Consider the following 22,419-nt stretch of genomic DNA (forward strand, 5'->3'; position numbering starts at 1 on the left):
AGTTTGCCTGGTCTCCCATGTTACCAGTAGTGGATGCTGTATCAGGCAGAGCAGGCTCTGTGCTCCCGACTCATCTGCTGTTAGAGTCAGCCCATCCGCACGCCCCATTTAGTCACCCAGCTAGCCCTCTGCATGGAGCTTAGGAGCAAAAGAAGATATTGGAGGAAGCCCTGCTCATGCATTCAAAAGAACACCTGAGCTTGAAACAGTCCAGGAGTGTGTGCACCAGCCCCGCCTCCAGTATCCTCATGTGTGCCATCTCCACTCTCTCCTCTCCTGAGGTTTGAGCAGAAATATCTGCAGCAATATTCTAGCTGCATTCAGAAATTCCCTGCAGACCTTTGTGCTCAGAGCTCAAAAGGTTGGGAGTAGGAAGCATGCAGAAGGTTACTGGGGGCAGGGGCAGCATTGCATCCCTGTGACCCTACACAATTCGAACTCTCATGCACTCTTTTGAATGCATGAAGTATGTACTCTCTTGTATTTGATGTGGATGTGTATCTCTGCGTGTTCAGGCCTCCTGCTGTCTCTTGCATGGGGTCCAAAGAATCCTGGAAACAGCCCTGGTGCTGTGGGACATACATGCTCTGTATAGAGGCCAGCTAGTCTCACTACGCAAATTTAAGAGGGTGACACAATGCACTCTAGAATTCCCTGCAACACACAACATAGTTCTTGGCAGACAACTCAGTGTGGAAAGCATTTCTTGATGCAAGCAAGTTTTGAAATCTTGTACTAAGTAGATACTTAATGGCTTGGGTTAATCAGGCCCAACAGAAGAATGCCTGCTGTATTGATTAGTGTTTTGAAAATGACTTTTATGAATTGGTTTTTAAAGGAATTTGAACATCTTTGTTTCCAGCATTTGAAAATGTTTTCATTACGCAGTATCATTTTTAGTATGTTGCTACTGAACCTTATTCTGTATATGCAAAACTATATTTAATTTATGTCAAGATCTTTATAATATATGTATGTATTATACAGTGATATTTTCTTTTATTACATTTATAATTTGATCTTGCTGTATTTATAATGCCAGTGAATGTTGCTGAATTATTTGTATATGCAAATCGCAAGATCTAATAATTCTGATGCAAGAACAAGGTTTCATTTTTATTTTCAGGCTGCATTTCTTTCTTTAAATCTCTTAATTTCATTCCTCTACTATTTGCTCATTTAAACTAAATACAGCAATAGTGCAAAGGACATAAAATCCCTTACTTAAATTACTTCCCAGAACTTTACAAACTCTAGCTATTTGACTCAGAGCACTGTTCTGACAAAAAAAAAAAAAGAGTTAAAAATGAAGCATTATACATATAACATTAATTTGCAACAGCAATTTATCTTCTCAACCAGAACACGCTTATTTATTCTAAGTAATCTGAATAAAAGTAATCATTATTCTCAGTTGTTCCAATGGATTATACAAAAGTAAATGTAATCTTCCTGGGCAGTACATTTTGGTCTACTTGAAACAAATATAGCCATGGCAGGCATTTTAGACCTTGTCTACACATGCATCAAAACGGATTTGGGAGGGTTAGACTGGACTGCAGGAGCAGAAACATGGTGGTGATGGGGAATGGCATAAAAAGGACATGGTGCACTTTTGTGTGTGCCAAGAGAGATGGTTCTGTTGCATATATTAGATTTCTAAAAGAGAATGATACGTTCATGTTAAAACATCTTTCCTTTGAAGGAAGTACAAAAGGAATCCAGCAGTGTCTGGACAGTATGTCCTCTCCCTTACTCCTCTCTGGTGCTGCCTGTGTTACATGCAGTGTTCCACTTCAGACTGCAAATAGGTGGTCACATTTATAATGCTCCCCTACGTGCAAAACTCCTTCATGAGTAGAAAACAACTGGGAACAAGCTGTGCTAGAACCATTCCTCATGGTAATGCTGCTTTTACTTGCAGGATGTTTTAATATGCTGGAGCATTCAAATCTGGGGTGTCCATGGATAGTTTAACATGGTTGCATCCTGTCTCCTTCCTCAGCATTCTTTCTACCCTCACGTTGCTTTATGTGTAGACCATGTCCTAGTTTGCTTCAGTCACCGCTCTGGATTTAGTAGGGTACTATTTTCTATAATGCAAAGGCACACACCACTGATATCTCAGCTATGTGGAGAATATTGTATCCTGATTAGATATAATCTAATTAGATTAGATTTCATTGGAGCATTAAAACTGGACAGAACCATTTATTTGGGCTAACAATTTCTTTACTCATATCAAAACCATTCTATGGTATTTTTATTTACCAAATGTTCCTAAATGTCCTGCCTTGAGGCCATCCACAGTTGTCCAATGTTACTTTCTCTAATAGGATCCTGCTGTAAGAGCTCCACCCAAGAAGTTCCAGAAATTCTTAAAGTGCAGATTACTTTCATCATGCTTTAAGTTGGTAGAACCCTGTTTGCTGGGGGGGTTTCTGATGGGAGGTAGATAGCTACTCATAGCCATTGTAAAAGAGTGTCTGAATTCTATGAAAACACACACACACACACACACACACACACACACACGTGTCACAAAGTTACAATTTTCAATTACATCCCTGTTGTGAAGTTAACATATAGCAGCTATCAATCAGAGCCCATTGCTGGTAGTTCTTGAAGAATCAACTATTTTGGAAGATTTTTTTTTTTTTTTAATTAAAAATCCTCTCAGTCACCAAGCAGTAGATAACTGCATGGTGTCTCACATAACTGAAATCCAGATCTGCCATCACCATGAGAAAACTACTTGTGAATTTCCATGAGCAAATTCTTCATTTCTGACAGTTCCTTGTTTAATTCTTGGTAACCTAATCCCACAGACTATGGAAAAAAGCTTATAAAATTGACTACATGGGATGTCAGTGCTTAGAACTTGGAAGAATTTAAAATGTTTCCAATCTATTTTGGCCCTGTTGAGATCTTGTTTTTAGAAGTCTGATTCTGAATACTGAAAACCTGTAAGTTGGCAGATTTTTTAATTATCCAGTCTAGCATACATCTATTCACTTTGCCAGAACTCACGTGTAAACAAAGACCACTGTAGCTGGATTATAAGTGACTTTCTCGGGATCATTCCCAGGATTTCTTACTACCCAGGCTATATAGTTTTATTTGAAACTGCAGTGGCAGACCTCATTATGAGATTTGTAGTCTGTTTTCTGAACATCCTCTATGGCTTTGATAATAGTGTATTTAAAAAGAATACATTAGTAAAAGTAATATTCTATATTATATTTGATCTAATAAAACACAGAACTCTTGTGGGAGAAGGGCAGTTGAAAGAAAAAAATCTCGACAATTTGTTACCATTTTTTATATCAAATAAAATATCTTGATGTTTTGGAGTTCTGTTTCCCCAGGTAATTTGCTACACTTTGCACTTTTATCATCTAAAAGATAGATAGATTAATTATTTGAAAGGACTTTAAATCTGAATTTAATATGAGCTTCTTATAAAGCATATTCATAAATGCATGCAAGAATCATGTCTCTGAGCTTTTGATTTGTGTCTTACAAATAGAAATAAAAAAATACTTTTGATGCAGTTTTTATGAAATAGTTACTGATAAACCATACCTTCCTCAAATACTGGCATTCAGATTACACTATCTATATATCTAGAATGAACAAATAAATGGCTATAGCTTATGCCAGTAACTGTCCTTAGCTAGAAAATAAAATGTGCAAAATGAAAACACATACATTTCTAAATAAAATAAGATTAGACCAACTCCCATCTAGTTCAGCATCCTGTACTCATAGTGGACAACCAACTATGGTTTCATGTGGGAAGTCTTTGAGAAGGACAGGAGCACAACTGCAGTGTCTCCCAGCAACTGATATGTAGAAGCATACTGCTTTTGACAGTGGAAGTAATACAGTCATGATAGCTCTTACTCCATACATTTGTCCAGTGTCCTTTTCAAGCTATCCAAGTTGATGGCCAACACTACATCTTGCAATCATGAATTCCATAGTCTAAGCACGTGCTGTGTGACATAGTTCCTTTTGTCCGTCCTGAATCTTTCAGCATTCTAGTTTGGTGGATGGCCCACGTTCTAGTACATGTGAGAAGGATAGATACTTCTCTCTAACCCAGGGGTAGTCAACCTTTTTATACTTACCGCCCACTAATGCATCTTTCTTGATGGTAAAATTTCCTTACCACCCACCAGTGCTCGATGGAAGGAGGATTCAGCTTGTGCCATAGAACCCCTACCGCCCACCTAGAATTCGGAAACGCCCACTAGTGGGCGGTGGGGACCAGGTTGAAAACCCCTTCTCTTACCAGTTTCTGCACACCATGCATAATTTTATACAACTCTTATCATGCTCCACCATACCTTTTTCTGAACTAAAAAGTTCCAAATGTTGTAATCTTGTTCCAGCTCTCTGATCATTTTGGTTACCTCCTCCTCCCTTTTCCAGCTCAACAATATCCTTTTCCAGCTCAACACAGTATTCCAGTGCAGTCACCATAGATTATTGGAGCTGTATCTTCCTGGTAGCAGATGACAGAACCACGAGACAGGTGTAAAATATTCAAGCAAGAGTTTTATTTACAACCTTACAAACACAAAGCATGTGGGTGTTCTCTTTTGCAGGCAAATGCAAACTGCAACTTCTCCTTTTGTACCCATCACCAGCTGTACCTAATCAGTCTAGATTCTAGAAAACCACACCACGAACTCACAGAAACAGTTCTTAAAGTTACAACAATCTTTGTTTCTTTGCAGAATGACTCCTACCATAGATTTGTGTAACAGCATTATGATATTGGCAATTTTATTTTCAAACCCTGTCCTGATGAATCCTAATTTTCATACCTGCCACACACTGGCTCAATATTTTCATTAAGCTAAGATCTCGTTCCTCATAAGTCACTACAATTTCAGACCCCATAAATGCATATATGAAAAGTTAGGACTCCCCCTGCAATGTACATAACTTTAGAATTGTTTGCATTTATTGCACTGGCCATTTTATTTTATTTTTTATTTAAAAGATATTTATTGAAATTTTCAAAATATTACAAAATGAAAAAAGAAAAAGAAAAAATACAAAATAAAAATTTGCATTTATTGCACTGGCCATTTTAATTCCCACTATCCCAGTCTGGATAGATCCTCTTGTAGCTAATTCACAAATCCATTTTTCTTCTTACGAACCTGAACAATTTGGTGTCAACAGCAAATCTGGTGACCTCACTGCTCACCCCTAACCCCAGGTTATTTATGAACAAGTTCAAAAGTGGAGTCTTACCAAGAATCTTGGGGGACTTGGCTTTCTACATCTCTCCATTGGGAGAACTGTCCATTTATTCCTGAGAAGGGAAGGTGACCTTCATTACTTCATGAAAAGCAGCAAAACTTCAAACACTCAGGGGACTCTTCTGAGAAGCTTTTCTTTGTCACTTCTCCCTGTTCTTTAACCAGTTACTGATCCATAAGAGGACTGCCTCCATAGCTGGTCTCCATTTTATTTCACCTCTTTTTATTGTTGGTTTTAATGTTTTTGGTAATTTGCTCCTCAAATTCTTTTTTAAATCCCTTATTGTTTGCATTCCCCCCCCCCAAGGGCTGTGCTCCCTTTGCCAAATGAGAACAAAAAAAGGAAGCAAATAAAAAGGAAGTATTTTTCTGAATGAAGCCTTCTCCAATAGCTTCCCTGACTTTCCTCATTAACCACGCTGGCATTAGTGGTATCTCTCCTTATAAACTTGGTTCACTTATCTGTAAGTCTTAACATACTGGTAAAAAATCCTGAATGTGTGCTAAAGGCTTGGTATCTTTCTTTTTTTATTACAGTAAAACTATAGTGAAGTTACTTTGCAGCATTATTTCTGCAGAAAATCCTTTCTTTTGAGTGCACTCCTATGCAGCAAGCCTTGGCATGTACCTCATTCTCGAGATACTGAAAATATAATTCAGATAATTACAATTGTATGGTCAAAATGATTTGTTCCTACATGCTGGAGTGGTTGGACTAGGATCTGGGAGACCAGGGCTCGTATCCCCACTCAGCCATGAAGCTCACAAAGTGACCTTGGGCCAGTCACTGCCTCTCAGTAAAACCTACTACATAGGGTAGTTGTGGGTATTAAATGAGGAGGAGGAGGAGAACCATGTATATGTCAACTTGAGCTCCATGGAGAAAGAGATGGAATAGAAATGCAATAAATAAAATAAAATATCCTATTGTGATGTCCCTTATAACTGGCTCAAAGGTGCAACTTCCAAAAGCATGTTAAAAAGCAAGTCTATCAAGATAAAATGATGTACATTGTCAGCTATTTACTCAATTACACCCTTGCACATGACACAGTAGTAACTCCAGAATGGTGTATCTGTATAACTGGGACTGAAATGTTATACTATTTTGAAAATAACCAGGTTTTACTAAGTTGACTACTCAAACTTTACTTATTGTAATCTAATGGCAAATTTACACTGCAATCCTAACCATGTTTAGTCAGAGGTTAGTTCAGTGGGAACTGGATTCAGTGGGGCTTAGCTTACTCCCAAGTAAATGGGGTCAGGATGGCCTAAGCTGGATCATGCTAGTAGCTTTGCCACTTCAGAGTAATTTAATTCCAAAGCGAAGCTAACATTAACAAAGCTGTTTACACTGAACTACAACACATTTGAAGTGACTAAACATCATAGCCACATGAAAACAGCAAATGAGGCAAACTATAAAAATTACAAAAGCAAAGCACAAATGTCAAGAGACTTTGCTTTTTGAAAGATCTAAATATTAAAATGTTATGCCCTGCAGCAGAAAAGAATGTATGACCTTGCCGAGACTTTGCTTCCTCTGTGTATATATTCTGCTCACAAAAACTTTATTAACTTGATACTAGACCATATATTCTACCAAGGCAAACTACCGGAAGTGTTAATATGCAGCATATAAATTGCAAGGTATATGCTATTAATTTTCAGTATCAACTACTTTTACACAAAAATATATATAATTCACACACATATCACCTCCTTACTAAATCATCAATATACAAACACCCAGAGGTGTACACAGGGTCCCTTGTGCCCTCCCCTTAAAAAAATAACCTTATCGCAATACCACATTAGAAATTACTAGATTTCACATGACTCAAGTACTCAAAATGTCTGGAGTGAGGGTGAGGCGAGGCAAGGCAAGGAAGTTCCTTATAAGTCCTGTGGGGTTCAGTGGGGTTTACTCCCAGGTACCCTTAATTAAATAGGCAGAAAAAATTGGCATACGGCACGTGGGAGGGAAAACAGCACTTCTGCAGACCATGCATACAGTTTTCTGTGTAACAAGTGTACAATATTATACATTACTGGCCATGGGTGGAGTATCCTGTTTTCTCTCCTCAACACTCAAAGACATTTAGGTGTACACATACACTGTACATACCCATTTTGTTTCATTCATGTGTACAGAGTTTAGAATCTATAACTATCTCAATCACCTTTTAAATTTTGAAGCAGTTTTCCTCATCTGCTTTTGATATTCACTTTTCCACTTTTTTTAATCTGATGACATAATGGAAAGTGGAAGTGGAAGCAGCTCAGACAAGACTAATGTAAGATGATACAGATATGAAATCAAAATGACTGCAGGTTTTATTCAGATTGAGGTTGGGGAGAAACCCTCCTCCAGAAAGCCTAATTGGGAGGGAGGATTGGTTTCTCTGTATATAATATAAATGTAAGAATGTTATCAAACAGCCCCCACTGGAGGCTTGCAGTGCCACATTACAAACCTGGATTTGAATGAAGTCAGGGCAGGATAGAGGAGCAAATGTGAAGGCAAGCTGCACAACAGCAGCATGGGAGTGAGGAAGGGAGGCACACTGAGAGGCAGAAAGCAGTGGTTTAAAGTTGTGGAAGTTTGAGTAAAGCAGAGATGGAGAAAACTGGGAAGAAAATGGTAACTTTCAACACCAGCAGAAATTTTAGTAAATTAGGGGTGGAAGGTTTAAAGCAGCCACTCCCCCCCCCCCTTTCAGTGTTTTCTCCCTTCTTGTTATCCTGAAACTTATCCCTTTTGCATTCCTCAACTGCCTCATTTGAGAGAGATAAAGGATGTGGAGTCCTCAAATATTCCATAGTACTTTTTTGCAATGTATTTCACTCCTGGTTCTGCATGAAGTTCCAGATTTGATGTAGCAACTTAGAACAGATATTTTATTAGCAAGCACCCAAAATATACACAACATCCATCAACTGAGTTTAACCTTCTCAAACTCAACAACCTAACTCACAAGATTCTGCTCATATTAAAAATAGAAATGTGATGAAATTAGAACAGCCAGCCTAAAGGTTCAAGAGGCCCTACTCCTTGGACCAGAAACTAAGAAACAAAAATCTTTGCATTAAGACACTTTTGAGATGGACATTCCTTCTATTTTGGGGGAAAGCTTATGAGTATGCTATTTATAAAATACGGTACTTTTTCTTTCAGCACCACTTTCACTTACTGCATCAGAAGGAGCTTCCCAAACTAGATAAATATTGAAACTAAGTAACAAAGGAGTCAACTTCCCATTCACTTCCCATTCATATATTGTCCAGGGAAACAAGAGGCTACTTTGCAAAAGAAAAGAAAAAAAGAAAACAGAAAAGAAAAAGTCAAACCAGCACACAAAGGCACAGGAAAATACTGTAATTATATTAAGCACCGGTATTTGACGGTAGCAGGAAAGATTATATGTTAAATGCCAAAGATAATGCTCGAGAGTAACTCCTACCTTTAGAAATTCAGAAGACTCTCATGCATCCCCGGTTGCATAAATGTAGAAAGCATTTCTTTATAAATGTAGAATGTATTTACACGTACTCTCCTTTCTGAGCTAAAATTTCAAATATGTTTTTGAAATACCGGTAAACCAGGTATGTTTTAGACGTATCTCTTTGTAAGTAAAAGTAGCTAGTTGTTTCTGACGCGTCATTTACGTATGATTGAAAAGCTGCAGAAGGAGTTCACCATGGAGTTCACCACTGCAGCGATCTTGCACAAAAAAATGGGGGGGGGGAGGCACGGACATGGGGGTGGAGATGAGAGCAGGTGTACAGTGGGACTGCATAAGAGAAAGGGTTTTTCAGAGATGGTGAAAATCAAGCTTTAGCAGTTGCATGGGCTTGGGACGGGCTGCCTACAAAAGACATGCTAAACGGGAGAACTTGAGAGTTACTTGTGTGGAACTGCAATTGCCAGATCCTGTATCATAGGATCCAACTCCTAGGGACCGAGGGGTCTTCTCCAAGTTTCCACACCCATGTCCTGTGTAGTCACGAGGGTGCCACCCCCCCCCCGATCCTCCATTAATTTAGGGGTAGTGTCTGCACCTGGCAAGTTTTTCCATTTTCAGAAAAAGAAGAAAATAGGGTAGGGGGGGAGAATAATAATAATAATTTATTACTTATACCCCGCCCATCTGGCTGGGTTTCCCCAGCCACTCTGGGCGGCTTCCAACAAAACACTAAACTACAATAACGTATGCAAATGCAAAGCCGGCTGTTCTTTTCTTTCTTTTTCTTAAAATTCAATCATCGTGCTTGGAAGTTCTTCAGCTGCTTCATAAGCACTCAAAAGTTATCATTATATCCACCCTGTTGTACTATTTTTAAGCAGCACCTCAGAACAGAGGACGGACGACACCCTCATAACCACGCCTACTGAGAAGACTTGAGTTCAGAGGCGCTTACTCGCAGGTAAGTGGCGTTACCGCCTTTTCCCGCCTCCGCCGCTGGGCGCGAGAAGCGAAAGAACTAAACGCGCCCGGCGCTTCTCCTTACTGTCTGTTAAAAATTGAACGGCCTTCTGGGTTCCCCATTGGATCGTTTTTCCTGCTCGCGTCATCTCGCGTTCTCCAATCAGAATCCATCGCGCGTCGTTTTAAAAAGTAAATCTGATAAAACGTTGCGCCATATTTATGCTTCCGCGGAAAGCATTCGGAAGTAGTCCCCGCACAGCCCGCTCCCCCCCGCCCCCCAGAAAGCTCAGTTCAGTGTGGGAGTGGTGGTGGGGTAAGGAACATTCTTATATTATATCGTTCTTCCAGGGCAGGAGACAAGTAACTTAAAAGAAAAGGCGGCAAAGTTTTGCGTGGCGGAGAGATACAGACCTGGAATGAGGAGAGTTTTACGCCGGAGTTACGGACGTGACGACGTCAGAGCGGGGATTTGAATTAAGTGGGGAGTTAGGCGCTCGCGCGCACGCGGGTTTGTTACTCGGTTGGGACTGTTAGGGGGGAGAGAAGGGGAGAGCGAGAGGGTCCTGCGTATCCTCGTGGCGGAGGACGCGCGCGCAGGTAAGGGACGTTCAGCCCGTGTGGGGAACGGGGGGGGGGCACGACCCAGACTCTTATTGCGGGGGGGGGGGGGGAGAGAAGTTGGCAATGGGGGAAGGAGCATTCGCTGCCCACGGTGCTAAGGCTTGTTTGGGGGCGAGCGGTTGCGCCGGCAAAGCGAGTGAGTTGGTCCAACGGCCTCTTCTTTTTAAAAAGCGTCCCCTCTGTGCTGTTCGTTGGGGGGAGAGACGTTGGGGGAAATGAGGGTGTCACTGAGGGGAATCAGTGAGATTTGGCGGCAGGGGTCCCTTTACCTTTAGTTTTTCCCCTTAGAGCCTTCACAGCCAAGGCCGAATTTAGGTTTGATGAGGCGTTAAGCTACTGACGATAATGGGGCCCTTTATATGTCCAGCTGTCCTTTGTCAACAACAAATTGTCGCTGTTTTTTTTGTGTTGAATATATGCTACATGGTAATTTATGGACCTAATAGGTATCTAAAGCCATTTCCCACTGTTGCTGTATATAGGTTGTATTTCATTTGTGTTTTTTTATCTTATAGTTTGGAAATGTACATCCAGTTATTTTCCCTTTAAATTTTTTGGGGCCCCCCAAAAGAGTGGGACCCTAAACTATAGCTTGTTTAGCTTATACGTAAATCCGGCACTGTTCACAGCACAGGCCTGGCTAACTTGGTGGTGAGAGCTGCGAATAGGTCGTTTCCCCTCGTATTAGACCACTGTTTTGTGGGGAGCCTCCACAAGACTCGTCGCGAGGTATTTTTGAAATGCGCGCCTTTCTCGCCTTTCCGGAGCGCGCTGCATCCACAGAGTATCTCTCTTATGGAAAATCGAGTTCCAGCAAAATGCTGCAGGGTGGCTTTGTACAGAATAAATATTCGTAGTCGGACTACAACTCCCATCAGCCTCAGCCAGCATAGTCTGGTATGGGAGTTGTAGTACAGTAGAACAGTTTGGACAGGGGGCTACATCTGATTTACCTTGTTTGATTGTATCTTTTGGGAACAATTGCATAACTGAGTTGGCAATCCCAGCATACCTGACTTTGCAATGTCTTTGTTGCTTATTCTGCTGAAACTTTTTTGCTTCATGTAATTCTGTTGAGACCATTTTAAATTAAATGAGCCTTCTACAGAACATGGTATTTCTACTTTAAAAAGGTGCCACCTGCCTCTTTGCTGTGGTACTGTATACAAATATTGTAACTATGTTGGTATCCATACCACACATTAACGTATCTACAGTTACCACCCTAAAGTTTCTGGGGTTTTTTTAAAACGAAAATGTTTCTGAAGGAAATGTACTTGTTAGTAAACCAATCACATGAGGTGGAAACATGGAACAAAATAGTTGCAAAGCCAGACTATTCTTCCAGTTGTGTATGCAGATGAAGCTGTTTCACAAAAAGCAGCAGCAATTGCAATATTCAAATATATATACATAATGCCTGTAGGCTTGTTCACATATAACCATGAACACAATAACAGGCTGTCTCATTGTAAGTACAACTGTTTGTGTGAAAGTGTAGTTGCTGATTTGCACAGCTCCTCTATTGTGTATACAGATTGTAAACGTTATTGCTTTGACAGTACTGTATGGGGTAGACAGTAAAATAGATGCATTTATATATCTGTATAGTACAGTACCTGGAAATCAGTTAGTGATTCACATGAGGAGGAGACATGTGGTTTCAGTGTCCTATGGATTCAAGTTAAACTGCTCATGTACATGACAGACTTTCTCTGACAAATTATTGGAATTGATTAAGAGGACTAGAACAACTTTATATGTAGAATGATTAAGAGCATTGTTAGTGGATTATTGCATACATACTACAAATAGGCCAGTTGCTATGCAGAAGAATAAATTTAATCTCATCAGAAATTACAATATTAAAAAAACTGTTGGGGGGCAATTCCAGTCTCCCAGAACATTGTAAATGATAACAAACTGGCTATCCTGTAATAAGGATACTTTATTCAGACTTGCAATGTGAAACTATATATCAAGAGTTTCCTTTTTTCACTTGTGGACTGAAGTAAGGCAAATATCTTTTTTTATTTATTAATTTAAATGAAGTTGCTAAGATGGTATACAATCAGTGTTAGAAATTCAGATATATATTTTTTTTGGCAAGACAGCTCTAAAGTCTTGGGCTGTGATCAGTTAAACATCTGGATAGTTCGGATGACAACCTTGAGCTTTGAGAACTTGAAGAAGAAAAGTCCACATGTATATTGGCTTATTCCAACTTCTTTTTATTAATGGTAACTGCTCCTGCTCAGGCTGCAGTCTGAGAAGCATTTTGTTTCCAGAAATTCATTCCCAATTGTGTAGATAAAATATAACCAATAGAATTTTACAGGATGGAGTGTTACTGTATGAAAACAGTCTAGATCCAAGGATCCCCAGACATGCACTTCCAGATGGTGGAAATGCCTAGTGCCTGGTTAATTTTGAGCACTGTATACAATTCATAATAAACGGTAGAACACCCATCATTAAACTAGCAATATAACACATCTTATAACTCAGCAACAGTAGGAGCAGTTGACCTCCAAATGCCAAGCAGAGTAAATGACATAAAGACACCAGCAAAGAGGACCAACGTATTTCTAGTGGAAGGCAATTCTGTAATCGGGGAGCCATAACACAGAAGCCATTACATGAGTCCCTTCCAGAAGCAGGATGCTGGAAACCACAGAATGGGATGGTGCTGCTGTTCTCAGGTCCAGTTTGTGGGTTTCCCACAGGCATCTGGGTGGCCACTGTGAGAACAAGATGCTAGATTAGGTTGTCAATAGGCCTGAAGGCCTGATCCAGCAGGCTCTTCTTACGGTCTTGTTGTTTGAGTCTTGGTTTTAAATAGAACTATAAGAAGGACCTTTCTTTCAGATCTCAAAGCACAGGCTGGCATATAATGGGGAAAGGTGCTCTTTTAAGTATCCAGGCCATGCAGGACAATACACTAAAGTGAGCACCTTAAATTGGGCAAACATGTAACCAGCACAACTGTTTCAAGAGTGCTGTCACAATGTTGTATCTAGTTTTGCTACTGGATAGTGAGGTGGGAGCATTTTTGCACCAATTGGAACTTCTGAACTGGCTTCAAGGGCAGCTCTATGTAAACATATTGTAGTACTAAATGAAATGTTAACAAAACATACAAGTTAATTGGTATACAAATGCCAGGATGTCTATTATTCACAACTGATTCTGTGAACTATCATTGTTATTTATGTAATTTTCACTGTCTCTATTTTCCCTGCATTCTCTCTGGCCTTTCTGGTTACATTATATCCATCCACCCCAACAGCACCCATGTGTGCAATATTTTGACAGTTGAGGATCTCACTCTGTGCATCTGATGAAGTGCACTGTATTCCATGAAAGCTAATGCCATAATGCATTCATTAATTTTAAAGATGTCTTGTTCAAATTACTTGTACGTCTATGACTTTGATCATGTTACTGAGAAATGACTTGAATTTTTTTAGGAGCTAGTGTTAATGAGCAGCAAAACAGTATACGTGTACAAATAGTACACTTGTATGTGTCTCCTGTATTATATAATGTAATTTGCATTATATGTTGTAGCTATAGACCTGATAAGGGGCTTTTACATACATTTTCATGATAATCTGGGTTTAAGAAAAGTGTAAGAAAATTGTAATTCTCTTGGTGTATTGTCTTAATAGAAAGGTGCTCATCATATATTCTAATTAGGTAAAGCTTTATTGAGTTCTCAATGTTCAATCCTTACAGGTAGGAATTACAGATGAGAAAATGCCACTTTTTGGGAAAATTGTTGTCATTAAAAAGAATGGGAGTGATGGAACTCATTTTCCGCTGACTAGAAACTCTTGTTTGTTTGGAAGGTAAGACTTATTTATTGGAAGGTATTTTGAAATACAGCTTTTGAATGTTGGAATTTAATTGTCTGAACTGTTTTTTTCACAAAGGGAAACAGTAAAATCTTTGCTACAGGAAACTCCCATTTACACGGAGGTTACGTTCCAAGGCACCACATATTTAAGTGAAATTACGTATATTGGGGCACCATTGAAAAAGCCTGCAAACACCTGTTAAACTTCTAGAAACGCTTGAAAAAAAGCCAAAAATCCACCCTACTCCACAATCACTCTCCAAACCTACTTTCTTAAACTCTCAACTCTCCAAAGGCGTAAAAGGCTTCTGGGACTGCACTTGCAAAGGCTAGACTCCATTTTTGCTGTTTTCGCTCTTTTAGGGCCGCTTTATTTGCACCTTTTTGTGCCCCTTCTGGGGATGTGCGCGTACCTGCTTGCACTTTAAAACAGCAAAACTTAAGATGTCAATTAAATTGTCAAGATGCCTAAGTCCTGCATCAATATGCACATTTTAGGTTTGCACACTGGTGTAAATTTGACCTTTTTGAGAGCTAGTAGATAGGAATTTGTCTTTACTTTTGGGTTTAAATTTAATTTTTCTTCACAGTTTTGAAACTCTCAAGTGAAGCTATAATATTTTTGTGGGCAAAAATGGTTAATAGCATGCTTTCAGTGGGTCAAATGAAAGGAGCAACATTCACTTGCTATTGGAGATATAAGCATCTTTGCTGTTCTCGAATTAATTTCTCGGGATTGTCTGCTTCAAGTTCACCGTACATAAAAGTCAATAGAGAGAGCTCTTTTTCAACTTTAGAGAAATTTTTGAATTGTACAACCTGCTCTGAAAGGTTGAACTTTACTAACTCCAATAGTTATTCGACCTTTCTGTTTTACATAAGCAAGCATTATTGGCAACATCTATGTTTATCTTTTCATATCTTTGGAGGGTTTTATTGGGTGCAGGTGTTGCTCTGGTTTAGAGTATCTTTTCTCCAAGTATCCAAGTGAATAGGTATCAGTGGCCAAGTGCATATTTAATGAAGGCAGAGGAAAGTTTATGGCAGAGGTAGCCAACCCATAGCCTGTGAGCCATATATAGTTCCCCAGGAAGTTTTTTGTGCCCTCCCTTTGCAACCTTCCAATTTGTCCATTAAAAAAATACTATTTCTTCATCGACCAGTTCTACAGGTCCTCTGTTCTGATCCATAAAATGTATTCTTTCTTATGTATATATTTATATCTTACAGAATTTAATAATTAATAATAGGTTATCAAAAAAGGATTTTAAATAGTGTTGATAGAATATAAAAGCTTTTTGAAGGCAGCTTGCGAACTGCAATTCTAGCCATGGACACATTTACACTTTGGGCATGCTTGCTTTGGCATGCTGATATCACAGTTCACCCTGGACCAGTGTGGCTCTAGACCCTGAATTGATTAGCCATCTCTGGTTTATGGCATGCCAACAGGAAACATTAGTGTTTTTTTCAGTTAAAACAAGTTCAGTTTTCATAATACTACATAGTTTGTCTTTATAATTTTTCTAATATTTGAATAGTAGCATTATGGCATTTTTTTATATAAAAAACCCTTTATCTCTGCGTAATATACAAATGTTAATCTGAAAACTGCATGATTATATTTAAAGGAAAAGAGAGTGTGACATCAGAATTCAGCTGCCTCAGGTTTCCAAAGAACATTGTAAAATTGAAGTCAATGAAAATAAGGAGGTATGCATTATTATTATTATTTTTGTATTGATTTGTTGTGTGTCTCTTGGACCTTTCTTAATTGACTGAGCTGAATATTTTTAAATCTATTTTTAGGCAACTTTGTTTAACTTAAGTCCTGCAAACCCAACAGAACTCAATGGAAATATTTTTCAGCAACCTACATACTTAAAGCATGGAGATGTATTCACTATTATTGATCGTTCTTTCAGGTAGGTAACAATGCCATACACAGCTATGGATCTACTTAAATAAAATTACTCGTGTCACGTTGCCTAGGTTGGGTCAAGTCATTGGAATTTTTAATGAGTTTATTTTATGTTCAGGCAACTCCTTTGTGCAGGGGCTGCATTTTGAGTCATATTGTGTGTAAGGCCATTCCATCCCCTTCTGGGTCAGAAAATGGCATGCATGGAAGGCCACACATCAATTGGATGCCTGCAAAATGGTCGCCACCTGTATTTCACAACTTTTATATACTGCTTGATTGTAGCAAAGCCTCTTAAGTGGTTATAAAAAAGAATACATTAAAATTATCAGTACAAGACAGTTAAAAACAGGTATTTAAAAGCTTTCAAAAAGATAATTAAAATCATCAGTAAGCAAAGGGAGATTAAAATGCATCATTCAACTTGTCTGCGTAGGCTAGCCTAAACATGTTTTAAGCAGGCATTGAAAATACTAGTCAAGACTCCTATCTTATATTAGTAGGTAGAGAGTTACAAAGTGTAGGTGCTGCAACACCAAAAAATTGTGGTTTTGTAACTGCGGAATGAGTATTACGTTGTGCTGTGTCAGTTCTGCCGATTGAAGTGGTTGATAGGGAATATGTGGGGTAAAGTGGTCCAAAACTGTTATGGGTTTGTATACTAATAGTGACACCATGAACTTAGCCTGGTAACAAATTGGCAGCCTGTGTAGATATCTGAGTAGAGGTGTTATACGTTGACAGAATCCCAATCATTTCAGCAACTGTATTGCAGCATTCTGTATTAACTGCAGTTTCTGGTTAGTAAAAGTGAAGCTTACTTACATTCAGTGCATTGTAGCAATTCAGCTTTGAAATCATTAATGCATGAACAACTGAGGTTACCTGGGCCTCCATGGACAAAGCTGGATCCAAAAGCAGCCCCGAATTGCATACCGGCTAATTCAGGTGAAGTGCAACCCCATCCATGGCAAGTAATTGATCAGTTTATTGCACATGGGATCCAGACACCTATAGTGCCTCCACCTTGGCAGGATTCAACCTCAGCTTACTTTCCCTCATCTGTCCCACCACTGTGTCCGGGCACAGGTCCAGGCTCCATGTGGCTTTGTATAGATTTTAAATAGCACTGGGGGATAGAATTGTACCCAGGGGTACTCCATAACATAACTGTCAGATTCATAAAGCACTCTCCCGGTGCTGTTCTCAGGATTGCAGGAATGGAACCCCAGTAACACAGTGATACCAGTGTCCATTCCACTGAGTCAGTTCAGGAGGATACTATGGGAAATGGTATTGACAAGAGTCAAGAAGCAGGAGCAAGGTCACAGTCCCCTTGTCCTGCTCTCTGTAAAGGTCAGGTCTCAGGCAGCCAAAACTGACTCTGTCCCATAGCCAAGCCTGATCCCAGAACTCATCTCCTTTATTCACCTCCCTGACTGCTTCTCAATTTGTTGCTACTTACACTTCTTGTTTGGCTCTGACTGTTAAGGCTGGTGCTTTCTTTGCATTATCCAGCCCAAAGAGTTTTCAACAACTGTTTTGCAGCCAGGGTATTTAGCTCATCAGTGGGAAAAACAAATCAATATTAAGCCTACCTAATACCTTTAAACAGGTTTGAATATCCACCTTCATTACTTCCACGGAAGAGGAGTTCCAGGTCTCAAGAGAATGAAACATTACAGGTAACTTCATGAATACAATGAAATGCACCTTTGCATTTTGCTGGACTGAATGAAATGTGTAGCTATAGGTTTCCATATTCCCAATCTCCTTAAGTGGGTTTTTTACCTGCAGATGTAGGGTCTCCCTTTTTTATGTGTGGATGGCAACTGTATTCACAGAAACGTTTTAATGCCAGCACTCTTCTCTTCAAAGTAATATATTACTGAGAATGTATGCTTTTAATAGATGTTTTGGAAGCATTCTTTTAACAGCACATTTTCATATCATATTTTTTTAATGATTATGCAATAACAACTGTATTCACAGATGATAGATTATTTTCAAGATAGCTGTTACTCCTAGTTTAGGGGGTGAAGATAAACAAACAGCTGAAGCTTTTTCTTAAGAATAAATGGAACTAGGCTAGAGGTGGTGGGTTCTAGTGAAACCTACTCAGTTAAATTATTCGATACCATATAAATATTTACTTCAAAAATAAACCAATTAATACTTTCCATAGGCACCATTTTGTGAACTTCTAAAACAAATAAAACATTCATTGATCTGATACATTGTGTACAAATTTACAGGTTCTTCATATTCTGCAGGAAGAACAGGAAGAGTTGTTGCACTGTCGGAATTCAGAATCTAAAAGTCCTCAGATTTCTGGTTGGTAGTTATTTTAGTTTATTTACCACTCTTAGGCCTTGAATGGCAAGAAAATGTAAAGCTACATAAACAGATACGTAGTAGTTGAAATCAAAGCATTTACTGGGATTCTGCTGTAGGAGGGAACAGATGAAGCAAGATTTGGTGAATTAGTTTCTCCTATCAATGAATGTGATCATTGATATGGGTTGTCTCCACCCATCTCTCCAGTAGCAGGAAGCAAAATATTTTAGAGAATACACCTTGTAGGCTGAAAAAACCCCTTCCAGTTCTATTTCCTGCCAGTTCCACTCCAGGTTGTATTGCCAGCTGCTCCAGGCATGGCAAAAGAGAAGAAGCGGGACAGCCACTTTTTTTGTTTGCTCTGGATTATGATTAGAGTTCACAAGTAGATAAATCTTAAATTTATATTACAGATTATGCTGATGTTTGTCAATGTGCTTTTTTACACACACAAACACACACACATACATACATACATACATACACAGAGAGAGAGAGAGTCTATTGCATACAAGGATAAGTTTTAAGAGTCCATTCACTATGGGCATGCTATTCTCAGTATCGGTTGCAAAGTAGCTTCATATGAGTGCATTTGTGAATGTCTGAGCTGTATGTTGAGGACTTTTATGTTAAATCTTATTTTCTATGTAGAAGCAGGTGTTGATTTTACTTAATTCCTCAAAAATATATTTGCCCTATGATCAGAACCTTAACTGACTGTAGAATTTGGTAACAGTTTCATCTAACTTAAGCATTATACCAAAAATAGAAATACTTTTAAAGAACACATTGTTTAAAAATGTATTCTTTTAAAAATCTCTTCTTAGAAAAGAAACTTGACTGGGAAAATCGGAATACTAATGAAAGTGACAAAACAAAAATTCAAGAATTTATTACTGGACAGTATGGCACACCCCAATCTACATACAAAACCTTCTGTTCAGAAAGGAAAAACGAAATGTCTCCTTTTAGCGAACTTTATGAATTAGTGAAGCACGAACCTGATACAAAAATAGCAGAGAAAGATGTTAGCAATGAAACATTTCTGCAGTCAAAAGAAGAACACTTAGCCAGAAAAGATGGTAATGATACCTTGGAAGAAGCTGCATCTCAGATACCACACAGGATATCTGAAACTGGTCAAACTAAGAAGACTGAAGGTGTAATTTGGAATGAATTTGAACATTCTGGTTATATTAAAAGTCAAGAAATAAACAGTGTAATATCAAATCTAAGATCTGTTGAAAGGAACAGATCCAAAAGATCATCTTTGGGTCTTCAAGGTTATGCTGCAGAACAGAAGCAAGAAAGTGAAGGCACCAATCCGTTAAATTTCAAGAAAGCAGAAGAGAATGAACTAGATGGAACTGAAGGGATTAAAAATGCAAGTAATGATACAGATTTAACAGCAAGTAGACAAAGTGCAAAGTATTTCCATGAATCATGTTCCATAGTATCATTGGAACCTGCAGATAGAGCAGGGCACCCTGAAAAGTCAGAAGAAGAGCCAACAAAGACAACTGGTGTGGAAATCAAAGCTAACTTAACAGATACTTGCAGATCAGTTGAAAGCATTTTGTCCATACCAAAGTCTAATAAGGAGAGTTTTCAAACTTATTCTAGTCCACGTTCTAGAAAATCCAGACGTTCTTCAAATTCTAGAATGCAACAGGTAGATTCATTGATTGAACTGAAGAATTCCACAGAAACCTCTTCTGAAATTGAAGAGTGCTCAATGAATCTTAGTGCAGCGGAGCCTGATTTTGTTGCCTCGACAGAAAAGTTTTTTAAAATAAAAGGCAAGAATGAAGTGCTGGCCATAGAACCAATGCAAACTCTGAAAGCAACAAATGAGATTTGTATGAACAACACACAAAAAGATAGAAACTCTGGAATCACTGCCTATTCATTTCGCTGTCGTAACAGTAAAAGCCCCCGGAGGAGCATTAAGCAAAATGAAGACTTTTTAAATGGGCATTTTTCTACAGAGCAGATGCATATCAATTCAGAGGAGTCATTAGAAGTTCCTGTAGATACTTCTGGAACAGGTTGCATGTGCACACCTAACCAGCCACCTGAAAAAGAGGGAAACTGGCTCCAGGAGGAGGAGGATGATAAAATAAAAGAACCAACGATGAAGGCCCACAAGCAGAGTTTAGATAATAAACACAATATACCAGGTCATGAAAATAATGTACCAGTGCCAGCAGAGGGCGAGACTGCTTCAGAACTGAATGCGGCCAGCGCATTTACTATAAAAAGAAAGTCAGGTAAATACTTGCAGTACAAGCCTAAGACTATCATTATGAGATTGTTTCAGAAATTGGTCGTTACTTTTTCTTGAACTTGTAATTTTGCTCTCTTTATGTAATTTTATTCGAAGTCTGTTGGTTATTCTATTTATAAAACTTATATGAATACCAAAGGAATTTGGTTACTACGATTAAGAGAAGTACAGTGCACTAAAAATAACCCCAACAGATTTTTCTCAATTTTTATCTTTTACTAGTTCTGTTTTTAAAATCTTACTTTAACAGAAAGTATCCTTACTATTTTGATACTGAAGTGTCATCATACACTCATTTTCTGACACTATCAGTCTTGTATTTAGGTCCAAGAGACCTCTTTAAGGGCATACTGGGGCGGGGGGGGGGATTATTTACTTCAAAGTGACTATGGTTTAAAAGAAAAAATAGGTTTCTGTTGGTATCACATTCCAAAAGAGTTTAACACAAAAACTATTTGGAATATGTGACCTGACAGTGTTAAGAAAAGAGAAAGCAAAACAGAAACAAATGCCTAAGTTTCTGGTAGGGGTCTTCTACTGGAGCGCAGTAGAAGGAGTTTCAATATAACCCAATAGAACATTACAAATATGAAATCAGTATTGCAGATTTTAACTATGAGTATGTTAAGTCTTCTGCCAGGACAAAACAAACCTGGAGCAGAAATAACCCCCTAGACCAGGGGGCAGCAAAACTTTTCAGCAGGGGGCTGGTCCACTGTCCTTCAGACCTTATGGGGGGACCAGACTATATGGGGGGGGGGGGGATGAACGAATTCCTATTCCCTACAAATAACCCAGAGATGTATTTTAAATAAAAGCATACGTTCTACTCATGTAAAAACACCAGGCAGGACCCACAAATAACCCAGAGATGTATTTTAAATAAAAGGACACATTCTACTCATGTAAAAACATGCTGATTCCCGGACCATCCACGGGCTGGATTGAGAAGGCAATTGGGCCGGGTCTGTCCCCTGGGCCTTAGTTTGCCTATCCATGCCCTAGACTAAAAGTTAATCATGGAGGTCCAAAAGACCTGCAATCTTTTTTGACAGGTTTTTGTATGCACAGAAAAAAATCTCCAGTGCTCTTGAATTGGTGCAAATACATAAAAGATAAAATTTTAGTTATCACTCTAGAAAACAATGAATTAACAATAAATAATATTCAAATTGTACTGACACTCAGTATGTAGTAACCAATTCACAGAAGAAAAAAAAATCTTTTTCATCACTTAACTGTATCTTCTTGGTCATCATATCAGTTTCTGTGATGTTCCTTATTTTACAAGTTTGAATAGGATACCTCATTCTCCATTTGGTTCCAATAAAAAGGTAAAGGTACCCCTGCCCGTACGGGCCAGTCTTTTCCGACTCTAGGGTTGTGCGCTCATCTCACTCTAGAGGCCGGGAGCCAGCGCTGTCCGCAGACACTTCTAGGTCACGTGGCCAGCGTGACATAGCTGCTCTGGCGAGCCTGCACCAGCGCAGCACACGGAACGCCGTTTACCTTCCCGCTATAAAGCGGTACCTATTTATCTACTTGCACTTAAGGGTGCTTTCGAACTGCTAGGTGGGCAGGAGCTGGGACAGAAAGACGGGAGCTAACCCCGCCGCGGGGATTCGAACCGCCGACCATACGATCGGCAAGTCCTAGGCACTGAGGTTTTACCCACAGCGCCA

At 39.1% G+C, this 22,419-nt stretch overlaps 1 protein-coding gene across 3 annotated transcripts in view; it reads left to right on the plus strand.

The window, feature by feature from the left end:
- The first annotated feature begins 10,169 nt into the window (after positions 1-10,169).
- The window catches only part of MKI67 (marker of proliferation Ki-67), a 34,723-nt gene continuing 22,473 nt past the window's right edge, over positions 10,170-22,419 (plus strand). The window contains exons 1-7 of one of the 3 annotated variants that reach the window (XM_077930367.1): positions 10,170-10,309; positions 14,072-14,184; positions 15,824-15,905; positions 16,002-16,117; positions 17,729-17,798; positions 18,369-18,447; positions 19,278-20,720. In XM_077930367.1, the coding sequence (XP_077786493.1) occupies positions 14,093-14,184; positions 15,824-15,905; positions 16,002-16,117; positions 17,729-17,798; positions 18,369-18,447; positions 19,278-20,720 (1,882 nt within the window). In that variant the 5' untranslated portion in view covers positions 10,170-10,309; positions 14,072-14,092. Of the gene's footprint in view, positions 10,310-10,400; positions 10,470-14,071; positions 14,185-15,823; positions 15,906-16,001; positions 16,118-17,728; positions 17,799-18,368; positions 18,448-19,277; positions 20,721-22,419 lie in introns of those variants that run through there. The other 2 variants (XM_077930368.1, XM_028729938.2) reach the window with 2 other exon arrangements.

This window comes from Podarcis muralis, chromosome 6, assembly GCF_964188315.1.
Source record: "Podarcis muralis chromosome 6, rPodMur119.hap1.1, whole genome shotgun sequence".
NCBI classification, from domain to species: domain Eukaryota; kingdom Metazoa; phylum Chordata; class Lepidosauria; order Squamata; family Lacertidae; genus Podarcis; species Podarcis muralis.